General features: G+C 47.2%; 1 protein-coding gene across 4 annotated transcripts in view; it reads left to right on the top strand.

The window, feature by feature from the left end:
• CREB3L1 (cAMP responsive element binding protein 3 like 1) overlaps positions 1-26642 on the top strand; it is a 115972-nt gene that overhangs the window by 68526 nt on the left and 20804 nt on the right. For 2 of the 4 annotated variants that reach the window (XM_045016429.1, XM_045016426.1), the window contains exon 2: positions 22272-22500. In XM_045016429.1, the coding sequence (XP_044872364.1) occupies positions 22272-22500 (229 nt within the window). Of the gene's footprint in view, positions 1-14345; positions 14904-22271; positions 22587-26642 lie in introns of those variants that run through there. The other 2 variants (XM_045016430.1, XM_045016431.1) reach the window with 2 other exon arrangements.

Below are 26642 nucleotides of genomic sequence, written 5' to 3'. Positions count from 1 at the left end.
CATGTTCCTGTCCAAGTAATACCTTGGTATTGCTACTTGATTCTTGCGAACAGCACCAAGTTAGTGTCATTTGCACATTTAATTCACATGCTGTTGCCACCAGCAGCCTTTTGGGCTAACTACTCCCTGCACTATCCCAAGGACACCTCTCCCTGCCTCCATTTATCCCTGGCTTACACACCTATAGCCAATGTCAGTCCACCTAATGGTGCTCCCATGCAACTCAATTTGAGTTAATTTTACTGTTAAGACTTTGGGAAGTCCCTCACTGTATCATATACTTTACTTCCACAGCACTCTGCATGAAGGACCTCATCCAAAGCCCATTGTAGTCAGTGAAGTTCTTGCATTGGCTTCAGTGAATCAGGCACTGAATGAATACAGCTGAACTGAAGGAGTCATAAGATCCTTATTCCATACCTTTGAACTCTATAGGTCTGATTCTGATCTCAGATACACCAAGTAAATCTAGAGTAACTTTACTGAAGTCAGTCCAGATTTACTCAGGGTAGGTTTACACTTACCTTCCCGGTTGACGCGGTGAGTTCGACTTCTGGGAGTTCAAACTATCGTGTCTGATCTAGACGCGATAGTTCGAACTCCGGAAGCGCTGCAGTCGACTCCAGTACTCCACCACTGCAAACGGCGGTGGCGGAGTCGACGGGGGAGCTGCGGAGTTTGACCCCGCCGCATCTGGACCGGTGAGTAGGTCGAACTAGGGTACTTCGAATTCAGCTATGCTATTCACGTAGCTGAATTTGCGTACCCTAGTTCGACCCCCCTTCTTAGTGTAGAGCAGGCCTCAGATAGCTTCAGGATTTACACAAGTGTAACAATGCTGCATTGCTACTCTTGCTTTCTATATTCCAAACTGAAAATAAAAAGATTTGTTCCTTCTGAACCCAATGGATGAACTGAAGTGGGATTCACAAGAGGACCTAGACACTGCAACACTGATCATCATGGAACCTAACTTTTAGGCACCTAGAAAATCACAGGAACAACACTGATTCACAAAGCCAAGTTAGGCACCTAGGCTCAGTATACAGTGAATGAGGGGAGAGAGATGCCTTAGAATGAGATGCAGAAAAGCCAGCATCCTAATAGGGGAGCCGCCTAAGCTACCCAGTGGGAGATGTCGACAACATACTGAGTCCTAAGCTCTGCCCTTCTCAGAGATAAGATATCTATGTTTAGTGATCCACAAATGGGAACCAGCCACTTGGTGACAGGAAGCTTAGGTGCCTGAGGCGTTTCTTGCAGGAATGAGTTAGGGATGTGGGAGATGCAGGTTCAATTTCCCCCTCTCTGCCAGAAAGTGAGAGAGAATTTGAACAGGCGTCTCCCACCTGTTATGGGAGTGCTATAACCAGTGAGCTATTGGATAGTCTGATTTGGGGTTCCCTCAGTTTCCCCTGTGGAAGTTGTTCCATGGTGGGTAAATAATGAAAGAGAGGTAGGAGCTGGGGAACTGGGCCCTGGAGTCTTCCACCTGCCAGGTGAGTGCCTTAACACTGGACTACAGAGTCATTCTCATCTTTCTCTGGCCCAGTGACTGTTCTGCTGTGGATAAATACTTAAATAGCCATTGGGCCTCCTGTGAGGTGGGAGACCCCTGTTCAAATCTGTCTCCTCCTCTAGCTGGGGGTGGGGGAGAGAGCTGAACCTGGATTTCCCACATCCAAGTCAGGTGTTCTAACCACTGGGCTAAAAGTAATGCTGTCGGAGGGGTACCTCTTCCAATCAGACTTTGAGTGGGACCTAATTCATTAGGTGGCCTCTGAGCACACCTACTGAATCTGGCCCTGCACATGACATAGGTAGACAAATGTCTATCTTCCCCCAGTTTGCAAATTGTCCTGGAGCTTAGGCAAGAGATAGACATCTGAATGCCTAGAGGGAGGCAGCAATGTGCATGCTCAGAGGTAGATACATAGGTATTGAAAGAACTTGTACCCTGAAAATGTAGGTGCCGAGTGAGTTTAGGAGCCTACAGGATTTGGTAGGAATCTTGTGGATTGCAGTGGAGCCAAAACTGGGACTTAGGTGCCTAAGTACCTTTGTGAAGCTGGGCTTGAGTCCCTGTCCCTACTCCATCCCCAAGAGAACAAACAGACTCTGAGTCAGTGTCAAAACTTAACCCCTTCCTGGGCTTTGCAACTCAATAACACAACATAAACTTCGATCAAAGCTTACTCCCTAGGTATGGCTGCCCCTAGGATTGCCCCCTGGGCAAAGTTGCTTCTGTCCCCAAAAGACGCTCCCACCTCAATTATATACAGGAAGGATTTAACACGCTGCACCTGTCTCAGTGAGCCAGCAGAACTTCAGCCGCTTTATGCAGGATACTAACACCTGCTAACTGGGGGACAATAGAAGATCCCTGTTGATCTAACATTCCCCAAAGCTGCTTATTGCACATGGGTGCATTGTCTTGTAGATGTTTGGAGATTTTTTCCTTAAATAGTAAGTAGTTGTTTCCTTTGTGTTTAAAGTTCGATTTTCTGGATGGTGTTAGCACGGATTGCTCCTTCGTCCATTTTTTAAGAATAGTATCATATTTGTTTTTTCCAGTTCTTTGGCACCTGTCCTGTTCTCTGTGACTTATCAAAAACAATTGTCATGGGTTCAGTATATTTATTAGTAAATTCCCTTATGATACCGCCCAGGCCTGCCAAACTGTACATATTTTAGTTTTTCCAAGTAGTCCCTTTACCTGCTTTTTATAAACCTGGTAGAATTGTTGCCCCCTTTCACTTATCCTGAGTGCTAGAAGATGGTCTGAAGAGCTTATGGGGTGTATCAGATGGCACCATTGATACTGTTATGCACAAAGAAGAGTCTGATTTAACAGTATTTTAACTGTTAATTTTAATATGCCCCAGAGTAGTGCCTAAAGGCCCCAAACTGAGATTGAGGCTTCACGGTGCTAGGTACTGTACAAATACATAGTAAGAGACAGGCCCTTCTCTAAAGAACTTACAGTTTAAATAGACAATGAGTGGGAGGGGAAGAGGTACTGAGAGGTGAAGTGACTTGCACAAGATCATGCAGCTGGTCAGTGACAGAGCTGCAGATAGAACCCAATTCTCCTGTGCCCTGTCAGCTGTACGGGGCTGCCTTTCAATGCATAATGTGATAATTATAGTTAAATATATCATCAATATTTTTATGCACCATCTCTTGAGGATACATTATTTTTCTGAGAGAAGAGGAAGGAGAAAAAGGGCAAGAGAGGAGGAGAATATGGGAAGAAAGAGGGAAAATAGAGTGAACAATGAAGAAAGAGAGAAGAGGAGGAGACAGAGGTAGCTATTTATTCAGCACATTCTTCAGCCATCTGGACCTGTTGGCCTGGCTCCAGTTGGACAGGCTCACAGGTTTATCCACTGCATGATGTAATCTCCACTGTCCAGCTTTGATTTTTTTCATGCTCTGGATAGCCTCTTAGCTGGCGCATGTCTGGTGTGGGCACTTTGATTTCCTGTTGCTATTTGTGGAGTTCTCCTGGCTGGTCCTCAGTAGCTGCTGGTGTGTTTTGCATTTCTGCAAACTGAGAAACTGCACACCATTTTGCTGACAGCTTTGTCACCTTGGGAGCCAGATCCTTGCACAAAGTGTGTGTTGGCTTGAACAACACCTTGGCGTGGAAGTAGGATGATCCCTCAGGATAATGTTTGGAACGTTGTTGCTCAGCCCTGGAGGAGGTCTCCCTTAAGCAGGGGCGGCTCCAGGCCCCAGCATGCCAAGCGCGTGCTTGGGGCGGCATGCTGCGGGGGGCGCTCTGCCGGTCGCCGGGAGGGCGGCAGGCGGCTCCGGTGCAGGGGCGGCTCTAGACATTTCGCCACCCCAAGCAGGGCGGCATGCCGCAGGGGGCGCTCTGCCGGTCGCCGGGAGGGCGGCAGGTGGCTCCAGTGCAGGGGCGGCTCTAGACATTTCGCTGCCCCAAGCAGGGCGGCAAGCCGCGGGGGGCGCTTTGCCGGTCGCCGGGAGGGCGGCAGGCGGCTCTGGTTCAGGGGCGGCTCTAGACATTTTGCCGCCCCAAGCAGGGCGGCATGCCGCGGGGGGCACTCTGCCAGTCGCCGGGAGGGCGGCAGGTGGCTCCGGTGGACCTCCCGCAGGCGTGCCTGCGGAGGGTCCGCTGGTCCCGCGGCTTTGGAGCAGTGAAATGTCTAGAGCCTGCTTGGGGCGGCAAAATGTCTAGAGCCGCCCCTGCCCTTAAGCATCAGCAAAGACAGTGACTGTTGAGAATCTTGCATTCCATTCAAGTTCTGCAGCTTGTGGACTTCCCCTGTTGGTACGAGGCACAATTTACTTGATCCAACACTCTAGTGGAAGTGAAGGAAGAGGCAATGTGTGATCTCAGTCACTAATTCTAGTATGCTGGGGCCCAATAATCATAAAGCCATTGCTGCTCTGGAAATCAGCCAGGCTTGCAGGGGTTGGTGGAAAAGGGGGAAGACTGGGTTAATGCATTGTTTGATACTGCCCACTGTGCTAAATGTTCATCCTACCCTGTCTGGGAGAAGCTATCTGTGGTGAGCTGCTAGCATCAGGGCCATCAGCTCTCAAGCCCCCTAATTTGGTACCACTCTCTGTATACACTATATCACAGAGTAATGTGGTGGTTAATTTTCATTCATTTACGGCAGTGTGGTCCGGTGGATAGGTCCTAGGTCTGAGTTTTCATCCTGACTTTGCCACTGACTATGTGTAACCTGGGGCAAATCATTTCTCTTCTCTGTGCTACAGTTTCCTTCTCTTCAAAGTGCTTTGAGATCTTTAAGTGAAAAGGCCCATCTAGATGCACAGTGTTATTTCTGTTTTGGGTAAATTCAAGGAGAAGCAAATAGTACAGGGTTTATCCCTGTATCCTGACGAAATGGAGCAACACACAGAGGCATGGGCATAGATGAGCTTGTGGATGCTCTGGGCCTGAAGAAAAGATTTCCCTCACAGAGTAACATAGCTGCAACCATTGCCCGGCCCTGCCATGCTTATGCTACAATCCCTGCTCAAGGACATGTTGATCTCAGCTCTGATTCAAGAGATGTAGACAGCACTGGGGTGAATCAGTAAGCAACAGTTTGACGACAGCACATTATGACTTCTTACCCATGACTCCTTCTCCTGGCCATGTGCTTTATTCTTGCTTTCTCCAGGGATTCAGGGCTGGGATTGTTGAGTACATGGCCGGTTCAGCCTCTGTTGAGTGACATTTTGTCTAGTATGAATTTCACTGGCTGATTAAGATGCCACATTGACTGACTGTGCTTAGAGGGAGCAGTGCCTTGCTCTCGTTGCTGGATAATGTGCTGAAGGTGGTCCTGTGCAGGAGGGTCAGGCATGTTCTGCCTGGAGGCAGGGACTGATCCTTGCTGAGCAAGAGAGTTGCTGAGGAAAGATGACAGCCTCTGGTGAAAATCCAGCACCTTTCCTGGGAGTGGGCCAAGGATTTTGAGTCATTGCTTTGGCTGGTGGCAACAGAGATAGTTTCATGCCTGGGCTCTTTTATGTCTGGGACAGAGAGAGGAAACCACCCCTTGCCACTCAGAGGGTCCACCAGAAACAGAAATAATAATAATTAATAATAATTAATAGAGAGATTCACAAACTCACTGCCTGCTCCATAAATGAATCCCAAGGAAAACTCAAACTCTGCAAAAACTAGAGAGAATAGGAGAGGAAAGAATTGGTGAGAATGAAAGCCAAAGCCTGAATGTCAGCTGCAGTGTGGGGAGCTCCTTCCAGCTGGCCCCAGTTCAAAGGAACAGTTTTTATTGTCCAAGAGCATTTCCAAAACTCCATTCAAACCCTACAGAAAATTAACCCAAGATGCAGGGTGAGATTTATCACCCAATTAATGAGGGTAGGACACCAGAATTAGACAGAGAGAGAGGAGAGAGGCATGGAGGGAGGGAAGGACGTGTGTACCCTGTTTGAGAGGCTGAGAAGGAAGAATAAGGAACAAAGCAGGGGAGAATCAGGCCTAGAGATTTAAATTAAGAGTGATCACATCAGAAGAATTCTTACAGAATAGTGAATGGGTGCCATGAACCTCCAGATGAGATCCTGGAGTCACAAACTCATATACTGGAGCACAAACTTGACAAGTTGTGGAATTTAATAAATGAAAAGAGTTTCATACTTAGGAAAAGCCATTTGCTCTTTGGGGGCCAGAAGGGGAATATTTTGTTGGTCGTGCCTTTTTCCTGCAGATTAATTATGGATTTGTCTGTCTCCTTTGGCACAAAATCATCCCAGACACACGGGGCCTGTCACTGCTTTCAGTTCTGCATGGCTATATAACTATTTAACTGGGTAGTATCTGAAAGAATGTTGGAAAGCCAAACCACTGGGGACTTTGCCTTAATTTTCCAGGGGTCAAATAATCTTGTTACCTCTGCATTTTTCACATCACTGTTGACCATTTCACACCAAACTTTCTTGTTTTCCCAGAGGAGTTGCTTGCGTCCATCTGTGATCTATTTATCTTAAAATCTGAATACAAGTAATATAATAATTAATCTTTAAACTCAATGGTAAAATTTACCTAAATAGCTAGATCCTACTTTCTCTGAAATAAATGTCAAAACTCCCATTGCCTTTAATGGGAGGAAGATTGTATCTATAGTTAGCAAAATAATCAGCTAGGATAGGTATCCACCAAGCTGTTGCATTGGTTAAGATGGAACTTGATTATGATCTATAGCAGGGGTAGGCAACCTATGGCATGGGTGCCGAAGGCGGCACGCGAGCTGATTTTCAGTGGCACTCACACTGCCCGGGTCCTGGCCACCGGTCTGGGGGGCTCTGCATTTTAATTTAGTTTTAAATGAAGCTTCTTAAACATTTTAAAAACCTTATTTACTTTACATACAACAATAGTTTAGTTCTATATTATAGACTTATAGAAAGAGAGCTTCTAAAAATGTTAACATGTATTACTGACATGAGAAACCTTAAATTAGAGTGAATAAATGAAGACTCGGCACCCCACTTCCGAAAGGTTGCCAACCCCTGATCTATAGGTACCTACCTGAGGAGAAGATCTCTGATAGAAGTCTCTTTAATACCACAGACAAAGGCATAATGAGATTAAATGGGTGGAAGCTAAGGCTAGGCAACTTCAGACTAGAAATAATGCACAATTTTTAAGTGAGGGTGATTCACCATTGGAACCATTTACCCAGGGACTTGATGATTTTTCCATAACTGGAAGTCTTTTAAAATAAAGATTAGACGTTTTTCCAAAATATATGCAGTAGCTCAGTTATGAGTATTGGACTGAATGAAATTCTATGGTCTATGTTATGCAGGAGGTCAGACTAGATCAGTGGCCCCAAACTTTTTACCTCATGCCCTCCCTTACCTCTGTCCATGCCCCGCCCCCCAAGCCACAGTTGGGAGCCGGGGCTGGGAGCGGGACCATGTTCGGGGCCAGAGCCAAGGGCTGGGGCTGCAGCGGGGGGTGGGTTGGGGGCTGGGAGTAGGGTGGGAACCGTGGCCAGGGGCTGAGGATGGGGGATGGGATGGGGCTGCGGCCGAGCTGGGGTTGGGGGCCTGAAGCTGGGTCCGGGGCTGGGAGTCGAGCCATGGCCAGGCCAGCTGCCAGGGCCACTAGGGTTGCCAACCCTCCTTGGATTGGCCGGAAGTCTACCGGAATTGGCATCGATCTCCCAGTGACTGTTAAGAGCAATCCGGGAGATTTTAATAGGCCGCTAAAAGTCCAGTCGGCAGGGCTAAAGCAGTCTCCCTACCCTAGGTTTGGGGACCACTGGACTAGATTATCATAATTGTCCTTTCTGGCATTAAAATCTACAAAATTATCAGTTGTATCCTATTGTAATTTGCAAACATGCCTGTGATAACACCCTGAAATCTGCAGGTTTCTGCAGACTCTTTGCAGTTGGAATACATGTGCCTGACTTGGGATGTTCAGGGGTGGGTCTTTGGGGATTTGCCATTGTCAAAGGAAAATGTGATATTTATTCCCGGGAAAGTGCATGGGTCTCCGCTTTCAGGTGAATGAACTCCTTTTGTTTCTTTTTGCTAGTTAGGGATCTAAGGAAACCTTGCTGGGAAGGAACTTAGGACACAGCTGCTGTGCCCTGTCAGGGAGAAGTCTACCTTCTTTGGGATGATAATCGCGAGAGATATAATGCCTGGGGTGAGGGAAGAAAGTGGTGGGATGGCGTTGACCCATGCTGCCTTGGCACCTCAACCTTGAAATTTTATTATGCAGCCAATGCAACAGGACTCTCTCCAGCTGAGCAGAGGGACTAGCGCCCCTGATCTGAGGGGAACAATGCTTTTTTCACAGAACTATGGATTTCCCCTATCTTCCTGCTACCACCAGTTAGCACCACAGCCTTGCTTGTGGGGGAGAATGGAATTAGCCTTGGGGTTAGCCCCTCGCATGCCCCAACAGTGAACAGCAACCTGACCTAGAGGGCCCATCACCTTGCTGGGGCTAAGAAGGAAATTAACTTTGTCCTGCTTTCTCCAGACTCTCACTTCTCCAGCTCTGATGCTGAGGTGAAAATGATACCCTCAAAGTACGAGTTAAAGTTAAATTTCCTATCTGTTTTTCAGGGCACAGACTTTCCATTGGGTTACTGGCAGCAGGTCAGAAATCTGCATTCCAAGCCGAGTCACTTTGAAAACAGCCCGTGCCCAGAAGCATGAACATTGCAGAGCTAGAGACACATTTACCTCCCGCTCCAGCCTCACAGAGAGCTCCCCCCTTGCCGTGATGCCTGTGCATATCACAGCCTTAAAGCCATAAACAATTTAGCAGCTGGTGAGACCCTATTCAATCTGTTAGTTACATAAACATGCTGGGGGCAGCTCCCTCTCAGTCTGCCCATTGAAGAGTTTTCCAGCAGCATGGCTTGACTTCTCTCGCGATTTTGGGTGAAAGCCTCTCAGCTGCGAATCACAAGTTCTCTCCTTTCTGGTCCAGACCTTCTTGGTCTGGGGTTGCCCTTCATGGAGGATCAGGGTTCAAAGCCACTAGCAGTGTGTGGTGTTAAAGCCTGAGCCTTCTGAACTGAATAGCGTAGTGCTGTCTTCCACCTCAGAAGCCTGCTTCCTCCATTGCTCTTCTGGGACCTACCCTGAGGCAGGATAGGGGTTGTTTCTGATTCACTCCTTGGGTATTGAGAGAAATGGGTTGAATGAGATAACTGAATCTAATCATAAAGGAAAAACAAATTCCCACCCCAAAACAGTCTCCCTCTATCTCCCAGGCCTGTGTTCTTACTATATTGTGTCCCTCCTTCCCCACACTCTGTGGAACAGCAGGCTCATAGGAACATGGGAGTTGCTGTACCAGATGAGATCAATGGTCCACCTACTCCAGAAGCCCAGTATCAGCTGCCAGTACCAAATGCTTCAGAGGAAGATGCAAAAAGTGACAATTATGGAATAAGCTGTTCATAAGGGAAGTTTCTTCCTAACCCCATCAGCTAGTGGTTGGTTAATGTGCAGAAGCAGAAAGCTGTATATCTTTTTATCTTATTTTTAATATTACCTAATGTAACAGTGGATGTTCTCATTATCCATATAAATGTCTAATCCTCTGAACCCTATTAAGATCTTGGCTCCATTGATATATTGTGGCAGTTAGTTCCACATGCTATTTTTCACTGAGTAAAAAGTAATTCCTTTTATTTGTTTCAAATTTGTTGTCTTTCAGTTTCCTTCTATGTCTCCACCTACATGAATTATAATAAAAAGTGAATAGGGGCTCCCGATTTACCTTTATTAGAACATTCATTATTTTGTATACCTCTAACATATCATCTCTTGTGTCTTCTTTAAGCAGTCCCAATCTTTTCAGTCTCTCCTCATATGAAACTCTCTCCAGGCCTCTAATCACTTATATGTCTACACTGTCTCTGGACTCTTTTTATTCTGCCCTAGCCTTTTGGTGACAGGGTGGTAAAAACTGAACACAATATTTCAGATGACCCCCTACAATTGATTCAGAACCTGGCATATTATTATTCTCAGTATTATTGCCCATCCTTTATCTCATGTATCCTAACATTTTGATTGCTGCTATTCATCAGGCAGAAGTTTTCCTTAAGCTCTCTGGGCAGACCTGCAGGGTTTGTCTGTAGGTTTGCAGTTTGGGGTCTGGCTTCTTTTGCAGGCTGCATAGTGACATTTTATGCAGATGTGCATCACAAGAGAACTCTGATTGCTTTTTGGCTGCAGCGTCTTTGAGAGCCCTGGGGTGGGAGCTGTTTGGGATATTTTTTTAAGGGAAAGTGTCTGGGAGGAGATGAAGATGTAGCAGAGTTGGATTTGAAAGGCACTTCCTATAAGATGATGAATTGTTAATAAGGATAATCCCGTTCCTTGCATTCCTCTAGCTTTTCAATGCAACCTGTCCCAAAGCACTCAACTAACTGCACAGCCCCACCATCATAGAGCCACCTCAGGGTGGGATGCATCAGCCAACAAACACACTTTGTACAACAGAGAGGGGAGGAGAAATTTTGGCAAAAGACATCAACCCCATATCTTACCAAAAGAGTTCTGGACTCTCCCATGGCCACAAACAGAACCATGCTTTTTAAGATGTCATCACACAATGGCATAGAATTTACATTATCTGCCTCTAAAGGCTGATGGCTCAGTTGACCCCTTCAGCATTTACACTTGGGATTCTAGTGAGTCTGTTAAAAACCTTTTGTTGAGACTGTTAAGCTACTCCTAAGAAGGGCATCTGCATTAACCCTAGTGAAGGGGCTGAGGATGTCCATTACTGATGAGTAGTGATGAGTATTACAAATCTGCTTCCTCTCAAAGCTGTTGCTGGCATTAAGTCTTTGCCGGGGCCTGGACTAGTAAGGGGATAGAGAATAATGAAATATCTGTGGGGGTTTCTGTAGTTTCATTATGGAGTGCTGCACAGAGAAACACAAGTCATTCTGCAGAAGCTCTGCTTACAAGAGCTGATTGAGATAGGAATATACTATTGGCATTAATAGCCATAAATAAAGAATGCTAGAATTTTTAATTGGGAGATGTTATGAGTTCTCAAAGCTGAAGTTTTCACAGCTAAAACCCTATGAAGGCAAGATTCCTGGATAACCAAAGTGGGGTTACACTCCTAACCTTAGGGGAGGGATCACTCCCATTTGTCTAAATGCGTCACTTTGGAATAACAGGGTTGTGCTCCCTCAAGTGTGTGTGGGTCAAGTTCTGCTCTGACTTTATACCCCATTAGGCTACGATGAGCTGTAATCCAGGGCAGAATTTTGGCTTTTGTTGTGTATGTACTATATATGAAGTGATGGTAGAAGGAAAGAGCAGGAATTCCTTCTTCTGTCCTTCAGGATGCTGATGACTGGAATGGAGAGTTGCCTGTCTCCATTCAGGACTCTGCAGACTCAGCTAGTTCCTTGCAGCTGGCAAACTAGACTTTCCATCTATATTCACTGTACAAAGAATATATGGGCCTTGTCTGCATTTGAGAAATTTGGCATAGATTTGATGCAAGTGTTCCCCATGGTGCACAGGTGATCATACTACTGCAATACCAATCCTTTTGGTACCTTCAGTTTGGGGGGCTGTGCCCCACACCCACAGCATCACACACCTACCAAGATGCTTTTAACCTCTTGGATACTCGCAGTTTCTGGGGCTCTGCTCCCTGCAGCAAAACCAACATGGCCAATTGTCAAACACATTTACACAAAACAAGCTGAGCCCAGATGTGAGGGAGATGTTGGTGGACCTAGATTTCTCTGGGACTGTAATAGAAGGTGCTTTTAGTGTGTCTGTTGGGAGATCCAATCAGAGTGTGATTTATACATTTTCCTTATTCCTTTTGGGACAAAATCATAAAGTTAAAAAACAAATCCAACCACCCCCAAGTGCCTGGTTGTCTCTCAAAATTCCTCCCCAATGAAGGACGTGAAAAGTTTAAGGTTAGCATTGCATGACTGATTCCAGCCACATGGGTTTGATGTGGTCTGTAGTGTGTGTGTGTGTTTTTAACAATATTGTGCATTCCATCAGCTGATTTTTCCATTGGGGGTTGTGAGGGAGGAGGGGGTGAATAGTAAACCTCTGTGTCTGCCACAGATGGAGATGCAAACTGTGGAATGAGTGAGTACCAAAGTGCTAAGTCAACAGAGCTCCCAGACTGGAATTGTCTCTTCATAGACACTCATTAAAAACAGCCAGAGAGAACTGGGCAAAAAGTCAGAAACATGAAGGGATGCGGTACTGAGACCAAATCACACTGGGAATCAGAGGACCAGAATCTGATTCCTAGTTAGGTCTGATACATGGGGACTGGGTGCATCAGTAACCTGGAAGAATCTCATGTGAAGCATAATTTGAGATGGTTTGGGAATTCTGCTACTGGGTCTCTGAGCTCCAGTGTGTGATCAGCAAGCTGTGTCAGAACACAGAACGCTTTGACACCGGAACTAAAAGGTGGTACTGGAACCCAGATAAAAAACTGGTATTGCATGGGTGGCCTGGGGCTGAGAGCAGGGGCTGCAGACAGGCAAGCACTGGGACCTTGTGCAGATTGTATGTGTGTGACAAGTTCAAAACACTCCCAGGTGTGCTCTGGACTTGAATCCTTTAAAAACAAACAAACAAAGCAAGAGCCTGGCAGCACTGAAGTCTGGTACAGGTCCAGCAGTGAAAGAATCTGAACTGGATTTCTATGCCCCCGTCCGATCTCATGCCTGGATTAACTGTTTCATGTTTGTATAGCACAAATGAGGGAAGACTTGTACTGTAGGATTATTATTTGTGTGAATGTCCTCTGAATGCAGCCCCAGGGAAAGAGAGAACTAGAATTGGGTTCTGTGAGTGACCGTCTGAGTGTAGCTTTGGAAGAAGGCGGCTCTGATGTGGGTTTGTGTGAAGTGACATTTCTAACATTCTCTTGCATTGGGTCAGGTTGTTAGTCAGTGGGAGTTGGGAATTGAGTAACCCTGGGAGTGTTCTCTATGGAGTGGGGCAGTCACCCTCCAGCCTTCTGTATTTCCTTCATGATAGCAACACATGCTCCCAGATGCCCTGGGCTTCAGACTGCCACACATGATCCAGATTGATTTGTAACTGGTTTTAGGGAAGCAGATGGAGACCAGGGATGGTTCTGTTTAGACCCAACCATGTCTAGATCCCAGTGTCTGCCAGGAAACTCAGAGCTAGCCATGCCGGTTTCAAGAGTTGGGTGGCTGAGTTAGTTTTAGCAGTTTGCAGCTGGTTAGTGGATCTGTTGTATGAATCTGTGTGGCTCCATTCCCACTCCACCCCTACACAAACACAATGACTCAAAGGCACAGACTCATGGGCCTTGGGGAGGCCAAGGTCTCTTTGTATGAAAATGAGGCAATAGCTTGTCTGACCATGAAAATACCATGCACCAACTACATCTCCCCAACAGGCTCTGAATTCAGGCTGCGGGCAGCAGCATTCTCTGTAGGAATACCCCCATCCTGTGCGTGGGGACCTGCTGGGCTCGCCTGCTTTATCACACTATGATTCACAGCACAGACAGCTGGAACATGGAAATCTGAAGCAAAAGGGAGGAGAATTTCCTCCTCTTGGACACTTGCCCCACTTGCTCGCTGAAGGCTGGATTTCTTCCCCCTTAATCCCACCCTGTGAAGGGCTGTGCCCCATTCGTGGTCCTAGGTGGCCTGGGGGAAGTGGCACCCTATTCACAAGAGGTAGTGATGACTCAGTGAGGTGCTCAGCTACTACAGTGTGAACGTGATACAGAAACCCAGAGAGGTGCTTGTGCCCCATCCTGCTTTCCCCAGGTCACGCTCACCCCGGGCAGAGCACCCGTACAGACCTAGGCACTACCCGAGTCCCGGGTGAGATCTGGGGGCGGGGGCACAAGCTTTGCGCGGGCGGGCTGTCTGCCGGGGGTGCCTCGCACCCTCTGACTCCAGGAGCCGGCGTGACAAAGGCAGAGCGCTGCGGGGCCGGCTAGCTGCGGTGACAGCGGCCCTAGGACCAAAGGGAACGCGGAGCGCCGGTGGCGTCCCGGCAGGAGCGCATCCCCTCGCACAACCTCGGGCCGGGCCGGGCCTGGCCGGCTGCCCCCGCGCGAGCTGCACGTGCGGGCCGGCCCGGGCCCGGCTCTGCCTGCGAGCGCGCGGCGAGCAGCTCCGTTCTAACCCTGCACTCCTCCTGATCGGCACAGCTCAGCGTCGCCGAACAGCTGCTCGGCTGGCAGGCGCTTCCCCATTGGCCCTGGGTCCCTCGGAGCTGGCCAATGGGCTGTCAGCTTCCTCACTGTGTTCTTTAGAAGGCCTCTTCGGGACGTAGGTTAACCCTTTGCAGGCCCCGGGGCTGGGGTGGGTTCCAGCAGCGCTCCTCGCTCCTGCAGCTCGCTAGCCCTCCCTACCGCCCGTTTCCCCTTTCTCCTCGCGTCCTGTGCTTGCCCTCCTTTCTTCCACCTCTCCTCAGCTTTCCTTCCCCCCTGGCAGCAGCCTCCCGGCCCCGCTCTTGTTGGCACAGAGCTGCCAGGTGGAAATGACCTGGTGCGGTAGCCACAGCGCACGATTGGTCGCCACGGTCTCTCCTTCTGTGTCTGGGCCAGGTGAGGGGTCTCCCGCCCTCCCTCTCGGTCTGAGTAGGAGGCTGAACTGGCCCAATAGCCCCAGTCTGCTCATGTTCCAAGGGAGTCCCAAGCAGGCCAGGATGGTTAGGGCACTAGTCTAGAACTTAACTTTGATTCCCTGGGCCACCACAGATTTCCTGTGTGATCTTGGGCAAGTCACTTAGGCTATGTCTACCCAGAGCCTTGGTAGCAGTTCCGGGGGAGGAATGAGACTCCCATCCCCTTGCTCCTCCTCTTTCCCCCAGAGGACCCACCCCCTGGTCAGGTGGAAAGCTGGAGCTGGGCAGTGGTAAGTAATCAATGTGCCTATCTGAGGCTTGAAGTTTGGGTGGGCAATGCAGCCCTATGCCCCCCAAACTATGCCCATGTTAGAAAGTGGGAGGGCCATGCCCTCTCATGGTTCCAGTGCCCCTGCAGTGAGGCACTGCTTAAGTGAGTAAAGACCCACCAGAACCTTAGGATATGTACGGCTCTCTACATGCCCAACCAGTGCCTCCCCATCTACGCTGCTGTTTTTAGCAGGTTAGCATCCCAGTGCCTCCATGCTGCTGAAACCTTTCCTCACTGCAGGGAGCTGCCGGAGCCTTTCCCCACCCCAGGGAAAGCATCCAGTAAGGCTCTGGCAGAGGGAAAGCAGTGAGGAAAGGCTGTGTTAGCTGCTCCCTGCTGCCGGAGCCTTTCCCCATTGCCTGCCCCGTACCAGAACCTTTCACGGCTACACACGAAAATGGATGCAGCCTGCTTTTCGCTGTAGTGTCAAGCTATACGTACCCTACAGCCTAGGCTGCTGCCGGTGCGGAGAAGGCTGTAGCCTCCCTGTGCCTCAGTTCCCCATCTATAAAATGCAGAATATAGCACTACCTTACCTCTCAGAGGGGTGTGAGGTATATTACATTGTTGGAATCACATACATATCTAAGATGGGCATACGTTTAAGAAAAAAATTGCAATTGAAAACATTTGTAAAATAAATAAATGAGTTAGTTATTAGCTGGAAACTGATCTCTTCTAGTTTTATGTGGCCAAAGTGCAGAGGAATCATTAATATCCAGAAGAGATCCTGGGTAAGAGTAGTATGACGTTTCTAACAACTGCCACTTCCTCTCTATGATATCTGGGGTAGCAGGTTATCCTGTCCCAGTTTACTGAACACTTTCTTCTGACTATCTGGAGTCTGCGTCATCCCTAGCATGACATGTGGCACCTATCTCTAGAAATTGTAAATCCAGGCCCTTGACACAGATATTTTGTGGAAGGAGCTTTTGCAATGAAATGTGCATGATATTCATTGTGATTCCATGAAATGTCAGGGACAGGGGCCACAGCCAAGGAATAATAACACAAGCACCTTCCATCTAAGTTTCAAAATACATTACAGGTTGAAAATAAGTAAATATCGTACCTCTCCTGTGCGGGATTGGACCCCCTGCATTGTTTGTGATGGTGTGAAACTCCCCTCCTCCCATGCCTATCTGTTAATTTTAATGACAAACTTTGGTACAGGCTCTAGAGCTGTACAGTCAGCCTGTGAGTCTTCTGAAAGTGCAGCATGTCAGGGATTTGGATGTTTTCTGAAGTCTTGCCACTAAAAACGATTACAGAAAAACTCGTCATGTTTGGCAATCTCTGGGAAAGATTGAAGACTGGAATAGCAGGTGGTGCTGCAGGTCAGAATTGAGGGCCTGGGATAGCAGTGGGGTCAGCAGATCCCAATCAATTGGATTGAAGTGTTTCAGCTGGGATGCATAGATATCCAGGATTGGAATAGCACGGAGAATTGTGGGTTAGCACTGAGGTGTATTCGCAGAGCTGTGGGAAAGGACTGGAATAGCAGGGAGCTGCAGGTTAGGATGGAGGTGCATGTTGGGGAGGGACTAGATTGGAATAGCTGGTGTGCAGATCAGGACTGAAGTGCATTGGAATAGCTCTTTAGAAGTCCAGACTACGATAGCAGGAGGGATTGAAGGTCAGGATGGAGATGCATTGACTGCATTCTGAGAGGAAAGCTTGCATAGCATCTGCCCACATTCTGCCTGGCTCTTGTTAGCACTGTCAGGCCTTCACTTTCATGAGCACTAAAATTCACCACATTTTTAAGAGGGTGAAAGGACTGGCTGGAGCATGTGGGCTCTTCTTTCTTGGAATGAATAGGAAATCTCTGCTGTGAAGCTGGAGTGCAGAGGCTTCATTCCTCAGTGAAAGCAGAGAAAGGAAATGCAGATGTCACAGCTGGAATGGGAGATTTATCTTGGCAAGCAGAGAGGAAAAATATTTTAAAAATAAAAGAGAAAACTTAGAAGAATCCCCTCCGTATTTGCTAGTCTGCCAACATGTGCAGTACCTCCAACCTGCAAAGGTCTTAAACTTCTGGATGGGCTACAGCTCAACTGGACTGGCTCTTTGCTGGTTACTCTTTGGAGTGAAACCACTGAGTTTCATAGCAGCAGTGACAAGGCTGTGAGAACTGAACTGAATCTGAAGGGAGATTGTCCCAAAGCAGCTCAATAAAAGATGGGGAGGGGAGAGCCCACAATAGTGGGGCTAGTGGAGGAGAGAGATGAGGGTCCAAGCTCAGGTGACTGTTGAGGTGGGGGAAATGGAGAGCTCACATTTGGATGTCTTATGCTAGCTCCCAAGGTAACTCTTGTATACCAGGAAGGGGCTCTTTAAATGAGAGGCACAAACACATGGAGCTTGCCATTCAAGCAACTCTGAGTGTGAGGTCTGGGTGAAAACATGTGGTGGAAACATGTTTGGACTATTCAATGCATGTGTCAGTCACCAGGCTTGGGAGGGTGCAGGAACCAGTGTCTCAAAGACTCACACTCTCTCTTTGCTGATGAGTTGTCTTAACTTGAGCAGATTTTCCTGTGATCTTAGAGATGCTTTTGGGATAGCTGTGTTTGGAGATAGGCTGCTCCATGGCTTCAGCACACACATGCACACATGCATATCCCATCTCCATGGAACAGTGTTGAAGGGGAGGGGCGCCAGAGACCGTGGTTTGGATCAGGAAATCCTGCACATCATCACCATGGGGCTGATGTCCCTTGGCTGCCCCCTTCCTGACCGCTCATTGGCAGTACCGCTTTGGAAATATATCTCGTGATATTTCTTGGCTGCAGAGCATGGTCAAAGGGAATGAGAAAGAAGGAGAGCATGAAAGGGAGGGGGAGATAGCAGGAGGGAATGATGTGAACGGAGAGTGAGCTGTTAGCTTTGGATCCTATCTGGAAGAAGTTTTCTCCAAGTCAATTTCACGTCCCTCCTTTTGGACTAAGATGATGAAGATCACATTTCCTAGCTGGCTTAAACTGAACCATTTATAAGAACTTGATTTCAAAAAATCATGAGGGAGATTCTAGCTATGTGAAGCTCACTGCAGAATCCTTCATCATATCACAGCTGAATCCCATGGGAGACTTGGCAGGTCTCACCTAGCAGGAAGAAGATGCTTCCAGAAGGAGATTCTAGACTAGGAAGATGCTGTGGGACTCTGAGCCTGTTCTATGCATCTCCTTATTATCCTCATCTTCATTCATATCCAAGCCTTTGTGAATTCCTTTCTTAGGCCTCACTCTTAATTGTGTGTTTCTGGCCTTTGCTCTATTGATCTCCTTACTGCCAGAGCATTAAGTAAAGTCTATACAAAGTCTAGTCCAGGGACTTCTACAATGTGGTCCACAGAGGTCCTCCTCTTTAATATGGAGATGTGGTCTGCAGAGACTACAGACCCCAATATGCAATGCTCCTTTCTAAAGATGAGGGTAGTTGTAAATCTGAAGCCTTCTACGCAAATAAGATGCAGCTCTCTGGCTCTTGGCCAGATGCCAGTGGAGGCCTCAGGGGGATAGAGTTTGAGCATCCTGTGTTAGTTGTATATGTATTTATTAGATGTGTTTCAGAGGCGTTCATCATCAAAGGCTCTAGACTGCCCATTACCACAGGGTTCAGGATGCTCATCACCAAAGGATCTGGACACGCAGACTCTATTTTATCATTTTGCCAGATGAACATGGATAAATTTACTGCTCAGAAATTTATCTCCAAGCTAATTTTATGTGTTGGCAGCATGGGAGACCAAAGCCCATCATGAGGGACACAACAGCACTTCTGTGACTGGGCAGTTCACTGCCCAGTCATCTCCAACATAGATATGTCCAATTGTAAAGTGGTGTTATCACCCGCTTTGCTAAAAGCAGCAAAGAACCCTGTGGCACCTTATAGACTAACAGACGTATTGGAGCATGAGCTTTCGTGGGTGAATACCCACTTTGTCAGATGCATGTAGTGGAAATTTCCAGGGGCAGGTATATATATGCAAGCAAGAATCAGGCTAGAGATAACGAGGTTAGTTCAATCAGGGAGGATGAGGCCCTCTTCTAGCAGTTGAGGTGTGAACACCAAGGGAGGAGAAACTGCTTTTGTAGTTGGCAAGCCATTCACAGTCATTCACCCGCATTGGCTCTGCCTCCCCTTTATCTCTCCTTCCTTTCCTTCCCTGCCCCCATCCCACCCATTTCTTGCTTCTGAGCCCCTGCCAGCTTTTCTGGGTAAAAATAACAATTTACAAATCTAATTGTTCTGTGTGCTGCTCCACGCTCCAGCTCTGGGCTCTGCTCCAAAGCCCTGGTCTGCTACCCTCACTCAGAGACACCCTAGATTAGTCCTGAGCTGGTAAATGAGTGTCTGGTGAGAGATGAAAGGGAGCAGCACTGGTGAACAGGCAGTTAGAATATTTACATCTGCTGAAGGATCAGAATCATAAGAACGGCCATACGGGGTCAGACCAAAGCTCCATCTCGCCCAGTATCCTGTCTTCCGACAGTGGCCAATGCCAGGTTTGCACCCCCTGATGTAATTGCCTTTTGGATCTGCAGAGCGGGTATGGACCCCTTTATCTCTCCCACCTCCAGTTCTCTCCTCACTGTACAAATTAGCTAACATCCCTGGAGGAAAAGTGGTACCTTGAAGCAGCCCTCTTGCATCTCTGTAATGACAGCTTTGACATCTGTAGCCACATTTTCAAAAGTGGCCACTCATTTTGAGTCCCTTTAATTTGTGGGTGCCTAAAAGAAAAAGTGCCCTAAATCAATGGCTGTTTTGAAAAATGTTGGTGTTTGAGCCAAACAGCTATGAAATTAAGAAAAAAAGCTCACCTTCCCTCATTTATAACCTGTAAATAACCCTCCTCCAGTGGTGAGATGACCCTTTTGTTTTAAATCAATGTCATGCCATCACACTTCCTCTGTTTATCCTCTACTTGGGAGACCACAGTGTGATCAGGGATCCTTGTTCTAACTGGAGTTGGGATGCAGATATGAGGATTTTATGTGAAATTACTGCATGATTCAGTGCAACTTCTCCCTGATTCTCTCCCCACCCTCATCCCTTTTGTTAATACAAAGTTATGGAGGAGATTTGAAACTCACAGAAAAGTCATTGATGATTCCCACAGCAGCTGTTCCTCCACCCCTCAGCACATACGTAGGTTTGACTGTGGATTTGTTCTTTCGTATATTTGCTCACCTTGGAGGGAGCCTGGTATGTCGGAACTCTGGATTCTTTCACTTTTCTTCTTACATTCCCACCCTTATAGTTACACGATCATCCTTTCTTACACTGAGTTTGCTTGTTTCATTTAAAAAAGAAAAGACACAGAGGAGGTGCAGCAGCATCTGTATGGATGTGTGCTCTTTAGAGCCAATGTTCTGAGCAATGCGGCCTCCAAACACACAGGAAGAGACAGAGATGCTACTTTCCCAATGCTAATTAGGTAACTTGGGTAAACCAGGTGTCTTCCTCTGACTCAGTGGCCTTCTCCTCACAAAGGGTTATGCCAAGGGCAACTTTGAGTTGTTTTCTGTTACTCATCCAAGCACAAAAATGCATACTTGAAAAGGGCCAAGTGGGTTTTACTAAGCTACTGAACCAAATTTGCCTTTGCCAGAGAACAAGCTTAGAAGATTTACTGTGCCCAAATGTCCTGTGAGTGTCTGAAAACCAGGGCTTAGAATGAAAGTACCTCCTTCTCAGTCCTCGCCATACTCTCGGTAATCCCAAGGGAGGTTTGGATGGCTCCATGTCAGCCTGCCCCTGGGGTGACTGGGAGGACAGGAGTGAGGGTGAGGGAAACAAAGGCACAGAAAAGCTAGTGCCAGGAGGAAAGCAGGAGTTGCAGACTCCAGAGCTGGAAGGGAGAAATGCGTCCTTAGTGCTCCTTTGTTGTCTGATTTTCAAATCGAAGGCAGGGGCGTGGGAGGGTGCGACCAACTGCAAACCTGCCCCCCCCACACTCTTTGCTCTCTCCATCTTCCCCCTGGCAAGGCAGGGGGGCTGCCCAGTTGCAGCCCGCTCCTCTCTCCAACCCTCTCAGTGCCAGAGCTCTGTTTGCAGAAAGATATTGTGCTAAAGTAAAACAAACACACCTTCCTGTTGGAACAGGAACTAGTGGAGTGTGATATCCGGGGTCCCCTGGCCAACTCCTCCCTCAGCTCTGCTTTTAGAGAATGAAGGGAATACACACACCTATACCCTCTCAGGCTCCTCCTGGTACATGGTCTCCTTCCACTGGTACTCAGAGGGCTGTAATATATGCCTCTATCTCGCTCTCTCACACACACACATGCCATTGCTCTCAATATTTCAGTATTTTGCTTGCAGTGCCCCCCGCCCCACCCCACATTCTCCCCTCTTTAGCCACTCCTGGCCTGCCTAGTCTTCTCTGACTTTGAGTCAGCTCTATCCAGATCTTTTAAGACCACCTACGTAATCTAGGTTTCTCTTTCTTCTCTCTGACCCCAAAGCGTCACTCTGCTGATAAATGGGATCCATTTTCAGCTGGCTATGGGTAGCCATCATTTTTCTCATTGCCCCACCAATGTTTTGTTGTATCAAATGGAAAAGTTAGTGATCTGATTTCTCAATAGGAGCGCATTTCTCAGGGGAAACAGGTTCTGCATGGGATCAGATTTATTGGCTATCAGTGGAATGATTGTTTGCTGTTAACAGGCGGCCATCTGTGGTGTTTAAATTTCATCAGGAAGCAGAATTTCACAGGCGTTAACTGGCCTTAGGACATTCTCATAGGGTCCACAGAGGGGCTGTGAAATCCTAAAGGAAATTAAATACAACATGGGGCCTTCCTGTTATTTTGATTACACTAATGTTTTCTCACTGATAGAAATCAGTGGTTGGGTTTTGTTATCTTTGGTACCAGGGTGCCCACTGCTGCTTGGAGAACATATGGGAACATTTATGTCACTAAGCACAGTCTCAGAACAACACATTTTGGTGTACTTACATTTTTTTACCACGCAAGTTTTCCTTGAGCTCTTTCTTCTATTAAATAGTATATGGTATAAACCCTACATAGACAGATAGGTGGGTATATAAGGGAGACAGAGAGATAGCTAGTTGGGTATGTACAGGATAAATAGATAAAAAGGCAGATATATCATTGAGCATTTGAACCCTACCTTATAAATAGAAAGCTGATTTTATCTAGCTATCATCACTGATCTGAATAAAGGATGGAGATTGTTATTTTTCATCCAAATGATGTGGTTGCTGAAGTTTTGATCACAGTTCAGTGGAAGGCTCCCTAGCCCCTACTGGAGTTGACAATAATATTCTCTTTCACTTGGTTCCTTCTCAGCATTTCTCCGAGAATCTGGATCATTTCTCTGAGAACATGGAGGATTTCTCCAATGAACTCTTCAGCAGTTTCTTTGATGATCCAATGTTGGCTGAAAAGAACCCTTTACTGGACATGGACTTGGACCCTCCTACTCCAGGCATCCAGGCAGAGCACAGCTACTCGCTCAGTGGAGATTCTGCTCCCCAGAGCCCCCTCATGCCTATCAAGACTGAAGATAATGCCAATGGTGAGCACAAGAAACCCATATGCAGATTGCCGTGTCTCCAAAAGATGTACTGCATGTCCTAGAAGAGCTGATGTCTTTGAGCAGAGGTGGGGCCTGCTTGACCCAATTCAGGCTCCTCAGCACTGGGGCACTGCCTAACTGCTTTGACTTAGTACAGTTAGTCAATGGATAAATTTGTCTGTTGTTTTATGAATGTGGTCCACGTTTTTTCTTAAATTTGCTATGCTCACAGTATAATTATTCATTTTTATTGCTGTGCGTTATTTGTGCGGATGATTATGGTTTGTGTCTCTGTGTGCTGTGTGCTCCTGGCAAACTACAGGCAGCAGTTCCATAGGACCCTGGTAAGTTGGGAGTGGATGCACTGGACTCAAGTCCCTTCCTGGAGCTTACCAGTGAGGTTTGGCCTGGATATAGGGAGCACAAGTCTCCGCCTGCAGCCAGTTGGCTCATGTGGAAAAGTAAGTGGCTTCCTTGTGAGTGGATCTCACTTAGAGGAAGACAGAGAGGAACAGTTATTTCAAACCCTATTTTTAAAACAATTCATTTCAGGATAATTCATGATGGCTGGATATTTTTAGAGCAATCCCAACAGAGAGTCCTATAATTTGCGGGACTGTGTGGGTGTCCTGGCAGCTGATGGACACCAGGCTGCCTGAAAAAGCTGTGTCACTGATTCAGTATATACATGAGAAGAAAGCCCTTCCTTTTAGCAAGAGCAAGGTCTGGGATAGAGGTTTCCCCATCATAGCCAGGAACTATCCCTGCTCTGTGATAACGAACACCAAGAAAGGAGAGAAACTGCCATCTGCTGCCTCTTCTTTGCAAATTACACAGTCAACACCTTTAGGGTCAGTACCGATAACTCAGACAGTGCATCAGAGGGTCACCAAGCAAGAGGCCTAACATCAGGCCTGACAGCTTTTCCTTAACCTTCAAACATTCAGAAGGGTTTCCTGGCCCTGACTTTAACACTAACACGTCCCTGCAGGGGGCTCAGGAGAAGCAAGTCTTCTTGGGCAATTAGCAAAAACCACGCAGGTGAGGGCACACACCTTAACACACGTGGTCTTGACAATCGCACACGTTGAAAATAAATAAATGAGAATAAAGATTATAATGATAGGGGAGAAGCAAACAGGATGGAGCAATGAAACAAAACGAAGATGTGCAGTTGTACTAAGCTAACTCAGGAGCTTGTATCTGTTACACTCGTCATCTCTTCCCCCGCATCCTCTTTCCATATATTGTCATGTCTCTGCTTAGACTGCAAGCTCTTTGGGGCTTTTTATGTCTGTAGAAACCCTAGCCATATTTGGGACACTGAGGGTGACAATTGCTCTTGTGCAGGCTATGCATCAGTTAAACCCCACTGAAATCAATAGGACTGAAGTGTTGTGCCAGCCTTACATTACTAGTCAGAGGGTGCAGTTCACATCTGTGTAGTGAATGAGTACAAGATATCTTTGTGCATACATGTGCACACTCACAGTCACATGTCCAGGGTTATATCTGGCTCGTATTTGAATGTGATACATGTTTTAGTCCATCTGTGAATTGGGGGCAATAGCCCTATGCTGAAATTGTGTGGGTTAAACCTTCATTTTAATGTGTATTTATATTTGGACCCAAATCCAGATCTATCTCTGCATTGTACCTATTAGTGCTGCCCTTAAAATGCAGTGCCACTAATGGTTTTCCTTTAACATCTGTGAGGCTTCAGTATGCCCTTTCAGCCTGCAGCATTCTCAAGGGAACCTAGGCTGTCTCTAGTTTTGGAGCCGGCTGTGGCTTTTTACACATTGGCTTCTCCATACTTCCCTGCTGTCCTCAAAAACTTCAGAATCCTGCCCATCCGAGGCTAGGCACCCACTAATTCAGTTAGGTTGCGAGGTTCAGGTTGCTTATCAGTCTCATGAGCTTGCTTTTCAGTGGAATCCACTTGCCTAATGGGTTATGGGTACAAATATGGAACCTCTGGTTCCAGGTACCAGATTGCAGTTCTGCAGACCAGGGAGTGCAGTCATGATTTCATGCCCAAGAGCAGGCTACAGTTCTCTAGAGTAGAAGGTGTAGGTCTGATTACATGCAAGTGGGTGAGCTGTTGATCTGTGAAGTCCAATTCCATGCCAACAATCAGGCTGTGGTTCTATAGCACAGGGAGGAAAGAGAAATGAAGACACTACATTTAAATATATTCCCCTTCTCCCCTCATTTCTCTTCACTCCCTTCCCTGTTTCCAGAGGAGCAATAAATTTCTCATATCTGTGTGTGATGGGTCCGTATTTTTTACTGCACACACATTCCAAATATCTGACCATAAACAATGTATCTAGAGAAGCGTGCTGAGGCAGAATCACCTGGCACCACTCACACAGCAGGATCCAGACGCATCTTCAGTGTTTCTAGATCATCTGTACCTTTGGGACCACCAGCCACAGCACTCACAGGCAGAGGGAGCGTCATTCCTCTTACAGAAAGGGATGTGTAAAGCTTTCCGTTGTAGCAGAACAGCTGGATGGAGGGGACAGTTCATCCAAGTTTGCTGGGTGCAGTTACCTGTGGCCTTGTAACCCATTCTTGCCCCCTCCGTCCAGAATACAGGGCCCATCCACATTAAAGCTACAACTGTGAGTTCTGTGACTGGTTATGACTTGGCCTCCTTAACATATAACAGTTCAGCTTATGTCCACACAGCAGCTTTGCTGCCATCACTATTGTGTTATGCATTCACACCTACTAGGGTGCCTAATCATGTTTGCATTGGTGCATTCTGGGAAAATCTAGGTAGCTATCCCATAGTGCCTCAGCAGGGAATAGGCATGGGGGATATACCTACAGAGCAGCACCCGCAGGGCATGGATGGGGAAATGTACTCGGGGACATACTACTGCACAGAGAAGGAAGGAGGACAAGCCCAACCAGTTACACAGGCACAGTTAGGGAGTCCTGTCCACACAGCAAAATAAGTGTGCCAGACTAGTTACAGGAAGACAGCCAGCATAGGCCACTGCCAAGGGTGACACATGGTTTATATGGCCAGAGTTTTAACTACATTCTGTGTGGGCAAAAACCAGAGGCTAAATTCTGTGCTGTGCCTCCCAGAAAGCATAACCCAGAAGAAGTTTGGGCAAAGGTGGCTTTAAGAATCTACCTGGATTCTGAGTACACTCAGGGCTGATGGGGCCCCAACATAAGTGCCTGTTCTGACTTATGGCACCCTTCTTATGGCTGCCTAAAGGCTACTCTACAGTGCAGGATGACCACTCATTCCCTGCCCCTGGCATGTTCCTTACACTGGGAACTGCACAGAGAAGCAGTTTATGGCTGCATACACAGGCCCTATGCAGGTCCTACACCAGAGGAACTCTTTTCTGGGCTTTTATGACCCCTTTACAGTCCCTAGCTGCTGCCAGAGCAATGTCTAGGGACCAGGGTAGTGGCAGAGAATCTGTCCTCCTGGTTAGAGCTAAGCAGGACATGGTTAGAACTAACCAGCACACTAACTGGTGATATGCTGTGTTAACGGTCATAGTGTGGCAGGGCCAATGATTTTCTGGTGCTGAGATAAATGAAGAAGGGAAGTACATTAGGGAGGAAGATGTATGACCTGAACCAGGTGCAGAATAGCTTCTTGGCAGGCTGAGGTGTCTAAGGAGCAGGAAGGATGGGACCAAAACTCCAGAAAAGAGGCCAAGTGACTTCACCTTCTCTGAATTAACCATTATCTCTTTTTGTCTGAGCTCCAACTCCTGTGACCTCCTGTCCCCCTAAATATTCACACCCCAAGCACGCACACAGAGGGGGAAACTAAGGCCCATTAAATATTCCTCAGAGGGCTTTCCCTCTCCCTCCACACTAATGCTCCTCATGGTGGAGGCTGCAGCCTGCTTCTGCCTGGGGCTGTGGAGCAGCATACATGCATTCCTCCACACCTGGAAAATGAATGTCAGCACCAGTAGTGTCCATGAAGAGAGGGATTAACTGACCCCTTAAATATTGAGAGTGTACACACACTTGTGCAGCAGCAGTGCCTATCACAGATCTTAATGCAGAAGAGAGACACCTATATTCCCTACACACCTTGGAATGGGACCCTTTGCAGATAGAGTAAAGGCTTCTGATGTCTCTTGCCTTGTCCT

The sequence above is a fragment of the Mauremys mutica genome, chromosome 4 (assembly GCF_020497125.1).
Source record: "Mauremys mutica isolate MM-2020 ecotype Southern chromosome 4, ASM2049712v1, whole genome shotgun sequence".
Lineage (NCBI taxonomy): Eukaryota > Metazoa > Chordata > Testudines > Geoemydidae > Mauremys > Mauremys mutica.
The sequence above is the reverse complement of the archived record's forward strand: the minus strand, read 5'-3'. Positions and strand labels throughout refer to the sequence as shown.